Source organism: Aythya fuligula, chromosome 1 (genome assembly GCF_009819795.1).
Source record: "Aythya fuligula isolate bAytFul2 chromosome 1, bAytFul2.pri, whole genome shotgun sequence".
NCBI lineage: Eukaryota > Metazoa > Chordata > Aves > Anseriformes > Anatidae > Aythya > Aythya fuligula.
The window spans coordinates 188511600-188524288 of NC_045559.1; the positions used below are offsets into that span (position 1 = coordinate 188511600).

The following is a 12689-nucleotide window of genomic DNA, read 5'->3' on the forward strand; positions in this document are numbered from 1 at the left end:
ATGGGAGACTGGAGCTTTCTGGGGAGGCTGTTGGAGAACGCGCAGGAGCACTCCACGGTTATCGGCAAGGTTTGGCTGACGGTGCTGTTTATCTTCAGGATACTGGTGCTGGGGGCCGCCGCTGAGGAGGTCTGGGGAGACGAGCAGTCAGACTTTACGTGCAACACTCAGCAACCTGGTTGCGAAAACGTGTGCTATGACAAAGCCTTCCCCATCTCTCACATCCGCTTCTGGGTGCTGCAGATCATTTTTGTCTCCACTCCAACCCTCATCTACCTGGGCCATGTGCTGCACATTGTACGCATGGAGGAGAAGAGGAAAGAGAAAGAAGAGGAACTGAAAAAGAAGGGAAGCGTCAAGGACAGCAACTACCCAGGAGCAGCGATGCCTGGCAGTGGTGGTGGAGGCAGCAATAACTCCAAGGATCCTCCTGCCAAAAGGGGGAAGGAGAAGCTCCCAATCCGTGACGAGCGCGGTAGAATCCGTATGGGGGGCGCCCTGCTCCGTACCTACGTCTTCAACATCATTTTCAAGACACTCTTTGAGGTGGGCTTCATTGTGGGCCAGTACTTCCTATATGGCTTTGAACTAAAGCCAGTCTACCAGTGCAGCCGCCCGCCTTGCCCACACACCGTGGACTGCTTCATCTCGCGGCCCACCGAGAAGACCATCTTCATCATCTTCATGTTGGTGGTGGCCTCTGTCTCCCTGCTGCTCAACATGCTTGAGATATATCACCTGGGGTGGAAGAAGCTCAAGCAGGGCATGACGAGCCAGTACAGCCTGGAGATGCCGATCACAACGCTGACGCCGGTCATGGTCACAGGGGAGACCAAACCCGTGTCCCTGCCACCGCCGGCACCACCCGTGGTGGTGACGACCGCCGCACCCCCTCCCGTTCTGCCAGACACCCGCGCTGTCACGCCGCTGCTGGCCCCGGTGACCATGGCACCGTACTACGCCGCGGCTGCTCCCAGAGCGCGGCCCCCCTCCAACACGGCCTCAGTGGCAAGCTACCCCGTGGCTACACCAGTTCCCGAGGAGAGGCACCGTGCCATCACCCCCACGCCCGTCTCCACTCCCGTCACCATCCCGACGCCCATCCCCACGCCTACGCCGGCCGTCGTCAACTACTTCAACAGCAAAAACCACGCGCTGGCGGCCGAGCAGAACTGGGTCAACATGGCAGCCGAGCAGCAGGGGAAGGCTCCCTCCAGCTCGCCAGGCTCCTCCACCCTCAGCAGCATCCAGCGTCCCCTCCCCGAGCAAGAAGAGCCCCTGGAGCAGCTTCTCCCACCCTCCACCGGGCCCCCCGTGGCGGTGGCCAGCAGCGGCAGCAGCACCAGCCTGAGCGGGGCGAGCGGCACCAAGTGGGACGTGGAGGGCGAGGAGGAGCTGGCGGAGGAGCGGCCCGTCTCGGCCGCCTGCACCACGGTGGAGATGCACGAGCCGCCGCTGCTGGTTGACACGCGGCGCTTGAGCAGGGCCAGTAAGTCGAGCAGCAGCAGAGCCAGGTCAGACGACCTGGCCGTGTAGCGCGGTGGCCACAGCGCAGCGGGGCCGGTGGCTGGAGGCAGAGCGGGCAGGGGAGCTGCCCCCATGGGGGCCAGGCCCGGCGCGGGCGGGGTAAAGGCTTGGGTTTCACACTTTGACGCTTGCTGTTTTTTTTGCACTCTGTTGAGTTGTAGTGGGGAAAAATAGCAACATTTTCTGATAGGTCAGGGGTGGCCGAAGCGCCAGGGGACCAACCCCGCTCTCTTTAATGCCCGTGGCGGATCTCCCAAGGGCAGCTGTAGTGGAGGCCCGCACAGGTAGCAGGCGGCAATGGGAGCTGGTCTTGTGCCCCGAGGCTGACTTTGATTTGAGAACATTGATACCCTTAGTGCCCATGTGCCCGCCCATCATCTCCTTCACGCCCTTGCCTTCCAGCCTTTTCACACAAGCTGTTCGTGAGCAGACACCATGACTTATTTTCTTCCTCTTAAATCCTAATAGAGCCCGATGGCAAACCCCAGGATGGCATATTGCCTGTTGGCACCCGTCACCTCTATGGAACAACTTGCCATGTTAAAGACCAAGGCGACGGCAGTCTCTTCCGTATAACACAGCTTAATGAAGCCTTTGTGCTCATGGCAAGTTGCCAGTGTGATCCTCTTGGCTGGGCAAAGTTTAGGTAACCCCTGTAATAGATTTTATCATTTTGAAGTTCATCTTTCTCCTTTTTTTTTTTTTTTTAATTTATTTTTTTTTTCACTCTTGACCTGTTAGGAAGTGTTCGGTTTGACCTTCTATCCAGTGTTTGCCGACCATGATCGCACCTTTTTTTTTTAAGCCCACAAACACGTTTCAGCATGTTTGATTACAATTTTAGATGGCTTCTGACATTGCTTAGAAGAGGACAGGAATGTAAACCACACACCTCAGAAATGATTACACAGAACAATTTCTCTTCAGAAAGCAAGGATTATGATTTCAAGACATTGTGGCCCCATACGTTGCCCGTGGACAAACATTAGGATAAAGTACAGCTCTGCATTTTAGACTATTAGATACCAGCTTAAGTTTGTTGGAAAAAAAGCTTTTTAGAAGTAAACTTGAGTGCATATTTTTAAGTATTTAAACATTTTTAGAGTAATTTTGATCTGTAGGTTTAAACTTACTTGGATGTGTACTTACTCATTTTAGTTTGATTTTTGATCTTACAAGAAAATGTAAGGGGAAAGAAACTTAACTAATGGTGAAAGTCCCAAAGCAACATTATTTCCTGTTATGATCTACCCTGTCCTTTAACAGCAATCTGTAGTGTCTGACAAGTCCCTAAAAACAGATTTAGACAACATTGTATTGCAGAAAAGGTGGCTAAAATATCTGGGCAACATGCTAGTGGCTAAAGGGTCTGTTTTGATCCCACTGAAGTCACTTGCAGAATATCCATTCATTTTACCAAGGAGCAAGATTTGGGGATGGATCTTGCAGGCCTTATTCAATCGAAACTAAAATTCACATGGAGTTTTGGGAGCCAGAAGGAGCATAGATTTGGGGCCTTAGATAAAGACATTAAAATCCTGCTTTTGAAAATTGTGCATTTCCCTTAAAAACGGATGGAGGAAACTGCTGGGTACTTTTTTCTAAGGTGCAGCTTTCCTTTTCACTGACTTAGTCCTCCTTTCCTTTGTAACAAGCACTCTCGCAGAAATCAGTCAGAATTTTGCGTGTCTGATGAGGCTGGTGAGAGTTTGGGTACAAAGCAACACGGGATTAGGCCCAACTTCTGTTCTAAGCAAAATCCAAAGGAATTGAAGCTCAGAGTCGGTCCTATGGCTGCTGTCCACTGGAAGCGCTGTAACTGGAGCAGAGCAGTCAAACACACTGGGATAGCCCCTCGCGTGGTCAGAGTATTTGGCCTGGCACTGCAGCCCTTCCTCAGGCAAGCAGGGTCACCCTGTAGCAAACACTTACAGTTGCCAGTTACTCTGCTGTTAAATGTTTTCCTCGATGTGTTGATTTTATTCAACAACTAAAATATGTTCCCACCACTCAAGATGAAAGATTTTTTTTTTACTCCTTTCGAATAGACAGAAAGAGTTTCTCGTGGTCAGAGGCACTGTTCTGCAACCCTTAGGTGTGCTGTCCCGTGACTTCTTGACCTGCTTCTAGTCAAGTAGACGAGAAGCCTTTCTGCTGCCACTCATCTTGGGGCAGACACTGCATTAAAAGTCAATGTACAGCAGTACAATAAAGATTCCTACTATTAGGTGTTCAGCTTCGGGCATGCTCTTGTGAATTTTCTGTGTTATAAGCCATAAAACCAATTTCTGCAAGAAAGCTAAAAGCTAAATCCTGCTCTGTGTTGGATCCCTGCAACTGTGCTGAACGTAGAGGTGATGCAGTTGCCTAGACGTAAACAAAGGCAGAATTTAGCTCTCACAAATTTTAGCCTTATTAGCAGCTGTAGTAGTAGTTTTTAAGTTTTGGTAAATGCCAAATAATTCAATTGCTGCAAGAATGCAATATGCATCTCCGTGTTGTAGTACACCAGAACCCATGGGCTGTATTTTCCTTTCCTTTATGCTTTTGAAGAATGAAGCCAAAGTCTCTCTGGAGTGTGTTTCTATAAACCAAACCACCTGCAATATGTGCTTTTTTATATGGAGGCCTGAGAGCAAACCTGACTTTTTGTTTGATGGAGCCCTACATCTTGCAGTCTGTAACTTACTACAGCCCGTAGCGAGTGTCCCTTGCAGGACTGCATCCATATTGTATATAAAGAATTAAGAAAGAGAGAGTTTTAACTTAGGATCCATTGATACCTAGTCTGCCTGTTTGAATTAATGTGTGTGGTTAGGCCTGCAGAGAGTTTGGGTGCTTTTGTGGAATATATGGTATTTTCAGGCAGAGTAACTACTGCCAGAAGGCTGTAAAAGTTTTTTTTTTTTCCTTTTTTTTTCTTTTCTTTCTTTTTTTTTTTCTTTCTGTTCTGTAAGGTTCAGGGGGAGAAATGCAAGTCTTTTGCAGTCCCTAAGAGAAATCTGACAGGGCAGCCCCCACATCAAAGCGATACTAGTCTAAGAAAGCAAAGCTACAACTCACAGGTTGTGCTTTTAGGATCACCTTGTTTAAGTTCCACCAAATAACTCTACAGTGTCAAGCTTCTTGGTTGCCTACAATTTCATTTGGAGTCCAGTAACTGTTTCTTCGTTTAAGCCCAGGTAACTGTTTTGGCTGAAATCCCCTTTCGTGCTTACCACTCCTTTTAGTTCCTGTGTCACATTTGGGATCTGTTGGAAAAAAATCCCATTGATGTGGCAGATTTTGAATAATTAATCTTTATTCATGAATTATCGCTGAATTCAACATATGTGAGTAAAGCATGAAGACCAAACTCTGGATTTGTCCTAATGCATAGTGTTACAATAAGACTACAGATCTTAATTGGAACTAATGGAAAAATTATGATGAGGCCTAACCCTTTTCACTTTTTTCCTGAGTAAGAATTACAGATAGAAATTATTTAGTGTCTAATAAGATATTTTCAGTACATAGGTATTAGTTAGTACATCAAAAGGTGAGTGTTTCAGTTTCAAAGGTATTTGCCCTGTTTTGGTATTAAAAAAGATTAGTTTGCTATCTTCTGTAATTCTGGAAAAACTGTACAAACACCAACTAACTTGCAGAACAGAGTCTGTTGGCAAAAACAGCTGTTAATTTTCAAGTTGTTTACTCTTATACATTAGTTAATTCCGAAGAGGGGGCTGGTAGCAAATAGCACTTTGATTTAGTCTGCTCACGTGGCCATTCAAGCCACAGTCCTGAAAGATTGTATTCACACCCCTAACCTGAAGCCAGTTATTGCAGAAGAGGCACAGAATCATGCCTGATCAATCAACTAAACAAAACAACTCTTTTTTTTTTTTTTGCTCTTTTAATAGAATGTGGGAAGATTGTCTTAACTAAAGTTTAAAAAAATAATAATCTAAGGTAAACTATGAAGAAGAGAAAAAGAAAGAAACAAAACAAAACAAAAAAAAGAGATATTCTTTGAACAGGCTACCAGGTGTATGATGTGCTACTCTTTTCGCAGTAAGTCATCTCCCTGTTATTAGTTGACCTTGCTTTGAGCAAGGGGGTTGGACTAGATGACTTCCAGAGGTCCCTTCCAATCACAGGGATTCTATGAAACACATTTTCCAAATCACTGATGGCAACATTACATTCTTCATAATAGTTTTACACAGGTGTAGTAAAAATATATCTATATTGCACATAAATACATAGTTTCTTGGCCATGGGCATGTTGATCTGTTTTCTGTCACTGAGCTTTTTTAATTAGCGCAGCTGTCAGTTAATAGAAAAGAAAACCAAGTACAGATGATTTAAAACCACACATTTCTTCCCTTTCTATTTTGATTAAATGAAAACAGCCTGCTAGAACCTTCCCTTTATAAAAGTGGTATATTTTGCCTATGAAAATCAATCTCTTGGTTTTTCATAGATAAAATAAGTGCTCCTTGAATCTGTTGGTCCATGCTGGCATTGAAAAATCCTAAATTCTTGACAATAGGTAGTATCCACTGATGAAGCAGATGAGCTGTGTTCTTCTCTGGTGTAATTTGGAAGCCAGTTGTGTGCAAAGTGGTACCAGGGATTGATTTGGCTCAGTGTATTTGTGACTTACAAAGGCACATGGAGCTAATTAAATGTCTGACATTTTGCAGCTCTTGAGATTATTTTCTGGTATGAATACATAAGTGTAGGATCGGTAAAATAATTAAGGCAAGCTTTAAAACTCAGATGAATACTTGGGTCCTTTTTCGGTGATTCATGGGACCACCCCCTCTGCCGATGCGAATTGTTGCATTCCACTGAGCTCATGTGAGTGATAACAGTCTGCGAAAGATTGTCTGCAAAAGCAGAGCATTGAGCCCCCAGCTCGTTTTGTTTATTTATTTTTGATACATACACTAACACCATGGATTAGAACAGGCTGGCTTTTTTTTTTTTTTTTTTTTTTTTTTTTTTTTCCCAGTTGTTTTTGTTTCATTTACTTTGATTTTTCTTGTGAAAAGTGTGCTCTTGTAATTTTTGATTTTCTGAAGTTTACATTCAGTTTTTGATTTCAGATTGCACATTTGGATGAAATTGTTTTCCAAGTTTACATTTGTATGAGAAGTAAAAGAACGACTCTGCCAAAATCTTAAACCTAAAAGCGAAATGTCAGAAATGTCTTACTCTAACACAGGAACTCTTCAGACATAAGGCAGTACCATTAAAGAAAAGGAAACCTGATCACTGATCTATAGCATCAGTTTCTCTGTATATTTAAACAATGGGAGCTGGATATGTAGGGAGCACACTATGCAAAAAGATGCTTTTCACCATAAACTTAATTATTACCCAGTAAATTCATTATTATTGAATTAAGTTCATTATTATTGATACGCCTTCTTGTGTGTGTAGAGGTTTAATGACAAAAACTAGCTGTGGCATATGTCTTTTAAGAGCTAAATTTACAGCCTGCTTTAAAATCCCAAACAAACTACTCGTGGAGAAACACTGCACTGTTACCCATAGAAGATTTTCGAAAAAGGTAAATGTTTTGTTTTCCAGCCAACAATATGGTTCTGAGCCTGCAAATGCAATTTCATCCAAGTTATTTTTACTCTTGCAAATAAGATCATTAAAGGTAATGGGACTATTTGCATAAGCAAAAAACACTGATGTGGAAAAGAAATTGTAGATTTGCATTTTAAGTTCATTGTAAGATGCCAATCAAATTCCAGAAGTTTTAGTCCTTGAAGAGTTATGCAAGAAATGTGATCGTACTTTAAGATGGAGAATATATTCCTGTTCCCATTGACACTGTTTCTCACAATTAAAGGGTTGTAAAGCATTAGAAAGCTTACTCAGAGCTTTCTTGTTGCTTACTGGGTGTTTGTCTTTTACATGACAGAACCTGACAACAAACATAACAAGTTTTCTGGGCCATCAGGGACTTGTAATATCCATAAAAGCAGTAAACGGTTAAAAAGTGCTGTCTTCAAAGAAGTGCCTTGTGTATTAAACTCTGTAAGAAACAAGTTGATGTAAATGTTAATTTACCTCAAATGTTTACAAAATCTTGACTAAATAAACTTTTTGTACCTCCGTATTGTCTCTTCTAGATTAAATTTTCACGGCTGTGTAGATGGTCTTAAAATACTGGGATGACTGAACAGTTAAGCTAGGTCAGTTAGCTTTCTCCCTTTATTTACTTACCTTGCTGCTTCCCTTCTTCATGTGGCGTGCTTGCTGACTTGCAGCTGTCGGAGAACTGGATGTTTGAAAGCCACCTCCATGCAGAGCTCCCCGTGCCTTCAAAGGAAGCTCACGGTCCAGAAGACACGGCTGGTCAGGACCCGCACTGGCAAGTGCAAGGGGTGGAAAGCTGGCTGCCTTGAAATCAGCAGGAGGTCTTCCTCTGCCTTCTACCAGACACACACTTACACTTGGCTCTTATTTTGACACACACATTTATCTCATGCTGTTATGGTGTTAGTAGTGACTCCCATCTTTTCCCCAATGACTTTCACTTCTATTATGCATCTAGCTGGTTTGTCTAGCGAGACTCTTACTATAAATCCACAGCGGATTTTAATGTCCTTACTACGTAAGGATACCCACCATGTTTGAGATTTGCCCCTTGTAGGCAAAGTTCACAGTTTAGCACACAGGAGTGTAACTCAATTTGGTACTGAAAACATATGATGTACTTGAGTCCAGGTCCAAGTTTCCAAAAAGTTTAGTTTGTGAAGAGCAGCAACGTGAGCTAGATTAAGTGACTCTTGTAGAAATGTTAAAATTAGCATAGGGGTTTTGTAAAGATTATTTTCATGTGCATCATGTATATAGTTTCTGTTTCTGTTAGTCCAGTCTAGTGTATTTTTGATGCCTCCTGTGCTCAGGCACTATGTTTGCTCTACCTGATGCATCCATATGGTAAAGCCGATTTATCTGCCGTCTTTGAAGATTGGGCAAAGGTGAAACAAACTGACAAGACTGTAATATGGATAGTTCTAAGATAACGCACAGCAGTGGGAAGAAGCCAAGGAAGAATGTGAATGAAGTGATAATAGTGATACCAGCTGCATGAGTAAAGAGGACTCCCTTGTCCCTGACCAAGAGCACTTTTTACTACAAATTTATGTGGCCAGAATACGTTGCATTCTTTTTATTTAGATGCAGATTTCACTGCAAAGTTCCGTGACCATGCAGTTTGAAGAACGGGCAGAGTACTCCCGAAAGAGCCGAGAGCCCCAGCTGGTACAGAGTGTGGCTGTGCACTGGGCTCTCCCTCCCTTGGGAGGCAGCCACACCGCCTTCACGGGGCAGCCAGGCTCCTAAAGAACTGCTGACAGAAGCACGAAACACGGATGTTGCTGCTTTTAACCTCCCGAGGCCTGTGTGATGGTGGGGATAATGTTTGCTCCTGGGGCTGCCTTGCTACATTGAGCAAGGCGGCTTGATGAGAACTTGTGGAGGGATAACCAAAAACGCCTTTGTTTGTAGGAACAAAAATCTCTATTTGGAAATGGCAAAAAAACAACCAACCAACCAACCAACCAACCAACTCCCCCCCAAAAAAAACAAAACACAGAAATAACCACAGAAATTTAATGTTCCCACTGAGCCTCACAGAGTTTAAAAATGAAGTAACACCATGCAATTCTCTACCTCCATGCAAAGATGTTAAAATCTCTTCAGAAGTATCTCTCCTTATTGTCCCTCAGCGACATCTGTGTGAAATGATGTAGATTCAGTCTGCTTCCAAAGCTCTGAATTTGACCTGAGTCCAATTTGGGCTGTGTTCTCACCTCTGGTGCATCAGTCCTGATGCTAACTACAAGCTTCAATCAAGGTGAAAGCCGCACAACAGTACAGTTTCTCCCCCAAAACCGTGGCTGGGCAAAGCATAGCTTGTGGCAATGAGTGGAGGAGGTGTGTTGGGGGCAGCTCTCCAACCTTCTCCTGTGACCCTGCACCGTACAGCTGTGCTGGAAGCCAAATGAGGAGCAGCATTTTTGGCAACTGGATGTATCTCAGGTCTAACCATCTTTGTGTCTGTTTTCAGTTGACGATGAAATAAGCAGATGTTTATCCAAAATCATGAAACTGAAGAGAAGCCCTTCTCATAGAGATGGTCTAGGAAGAATTCACTATTCCTGAAGAATCCTAGTCCAGGAAAACAGAGTGTTTGAGGAAGTGCACATTTTAGAGCTTACAGGTATGTGCAAGAATTTACTGTGCCAGAATTACTGGTGACTTAAAGTACTGCTACTGCGTTAGTAGAGCAGTTGGTTTGCACCACCTGCACTTCATTGTGTAACTGTGGTGATTGGTTGTTGTTTTTTTCCTTCGTATAAAGGAATTAGTGACAGATAGCAACAAAATGCTGCCTGTCATAGTAGTTACCTCCCTTTTTCTCGAAGTAGCTGATCTGCGTATCTCTGTGTCACTACTGGTAGTATAAGGTCTATCAGAACTTTTTTCAGGATCAAGAGGAGGGTCTTCAATGAGAGGAACTTTTGCCATACCCCATTTTCAAGGGTGACACTCGGCACTTATGACAGTAGCTACAGGTGTTAAGGTGGCTGGTGCTGCAGAGAGCAGGGACAAGTACATTAACACCAAAATAATGAGATCATGCACAGCTGCAGAGGGGAAAAATAAAATAAAATACCTGCAATTCTTCATCCTCAGTCCTATTTATTTGTACTGTGAAAGCATGATAAAACATATAAAAATATCCAGGCTTTGGCTGTTCTGAGTAATGTGAAGCATGGCTTTTTAAAGAGTTCCTGTACTATTTAGAGACTATTTCTAAAAATACAAAGTGCTTAACAAATTCCTGCTCTCTATTCTGTGGTACAGATTTCTCCTGTGTTTACACAAGATCCACCATAGACAGTGAGTAGCTGGTGGGAAAGTGATATAAAAACCTTATTTTCCACACTAAAATATGTCTTGTATTTCTGTACTCCTAAATTGAGAACTGAACAGGAGGAGAAAGCAGTTAGCAGCCAGTGTATGTTCTCACTTCCAGTTTGGCAAGATGAAACTTTCTAAAGACTTTGGCTGTAAGGAATGTTGTGGTCTTCTGAGCAGATATTAAGGGATAAATATGGTTGGGTTATCCAGCCCCACAGGGGAACCTACTGTTTGCTTTGCATGGCTTATCCAGTGCGGTCTGTTATGAAAATTCAGCACAAAATGCAGAAGTAAGCAGCTGAGAATGGTTTGCCTAAGCAAACTTGTTCTTGTTTGAATTAGTCACAGATAATCTGAGAAAGCAGCTTCTTCATTATGAGCGGTGGAAGATGAGGAAAGGCAGAATCACAGAGTAGAGTAGTCACATTTCTTCCTAGTTCTTTGTTAAGGGGAGTTTCATGCTGAATATAAATACATTGTACCAGGTCTCTAAAACAGAGGTAGTTTTCATACCCCCATTCACCATCCTTCCTTTCTGTCTCTCTGCTCTCTAGCAGGGATTTAATTTTTTTCTTTTTTCTTCAATCATGAAGTTCCTTCTGTCTTTCAGACTGCCTGTACCCGCTGTAGGGCCTGGTATGTATCTTTAAACAGTCCTGTGACTGAGATTGGAATACAGTAAAAACAACAAAATCAGACAACGGAATGAGCAGTAAGGACTGACAGCATCAGTTAAAGTTATTTAAATTAACCACGGTTTAGTGTGGCTGAAGTTTTATCACAAATAGCTATCACAATGCTGAGCGTGATTTGTCCTAATGTACGTATGACCGTGAAGCAATACTCAGCACTGTCACAGTTAGCAGAAGTGCTTGTGTGTGGTTTGTTCCAACAGCACAGTGATTTTTTTGTAAACCAAACCATCTATTTTCTTGACAAGACGGGCAATACTGGCATGACCTGGACAGGACGGAGAAAATCCTGCAGCAAACCCAGCCTGGCTGGGATACCAGAAACACGCACCACTAACTGTCCTGCTTTGCAGCATCCCGGAGTCTTACTAACTCTCTGCTCCACGTAGTAAAGCCCAATGCTTTGAGAGAGAAATTCTTGGCCAAGAGACTACCAAATGATCCCTGCATTACATTTGCCTGCTCACGCAGACTGGCCCTGCCAGCAGGGCCAGGCAAACATCAGGGATCTGCCCTAAAGCCACGGGCTGTCTGTCACTTCCCTGCTATGGAAACCCAAATGTCCAGAGGTCCCAGTTAGTGCAAGGTCCTCTGCAGTGTGCTGCAACCACAGCTTCTGGCCACAGCATAACCAACATTTCTTCAAAGGAAAAATACCTGAGCAGTCCACAGAATGACAGCAATTTCCTAGAGTTTTGGACTTCTGGGGCTGAAGAGTAAAAACCAAGATTGCTGCCCACCAATCACACTGCTTTTATTAAGTAGCATCTAAAACATTCCCTGTTTGTCATTTATATGTGTATAGGACAACTAAAATACCCAGCAAATCTTTCCAAGCCTGTAAAACTTCAGGTACCAATATGGCTATTCCTGTAGTGTGCTTGAACAAATTCGTTTTGAACCCAGAAAAACCTTTGCGCAGTTCACTCAGCTCACTAGAAGAGTTCTCTTTCATTTGGAGCATAAGTGTCGGGATGATGTGAGAGGAGGCAAGCTGGAGACAAAACCAGTTGTGAGAAGGCAGTAGAGGCAAGCTCCAGGCATATTTTAGGGCTAAAGATCTAGTGCTGAAACCACTCAATGGCTCTTTGGGATTTTTTCAGCTTCCAGCACAGACTGCTGTTCCCTGCCTGGCTTTGTCCTGACACCCATTACTTTTTAAAAGCTTCTTTCTCTTACAGAAAGTTTCTAGTCACCAGAAAAAAAAAATGCTTTCAGGAGAGGACTGTGCCTGCTTCTGTTGGCTTAGTCTGTGAAAGAGGAGCTCATCACTTCAAGATGTAAGTTGCAACTACAGCCAGTTAACATTCAGAATTTCTATTTCATAAGAAAGCCTGAGATTTCAAATCAAGAAGCAATATGTTTTCATGTATCTTTTGTGAATGAAACTCTAAGAAATTCTCTCTAAAGGTTTTTGTATTAGGGAAAAAATCAGATGATCATTTTAGAAGCAAAGTATCATTCTGGAATTCGTCTCTTTTTTCCTTCTTTCTTTCTTTTTTTTTTTTTTTTTCCTGTTTTGCATTATTTTAA

General features: G+C 43.2%; 1 protein-coding gene across 1 annotated transcript; it reads left to right on the forward strand.

The window, feature by feature from the left end:
• Nucleotides 1–1536, forward strand: GJA3 (gap junction protein alpha 3). The gene has a single exon (XM_032205831.1). The coding sequence runs from the start codon at nucleotides 1–3 to the stop codon at nucleotides 1534–1536; it is 1536 nt and encodes a 511-aa protein (XP_032061722.1).
• Nucleotides 1537–12689: the final 11153 nt, after the last annotated feature.

Bases quoted from the DNA above. Each gene is read 5' to 3' on its own strand.
- GJA3 (XM_032205831.1), top strand. From the start codon at position 1: ATGGGAGACTGGAGCTTTCTGGGGAGGCTGTTGGAGAACGCGCAGGAG.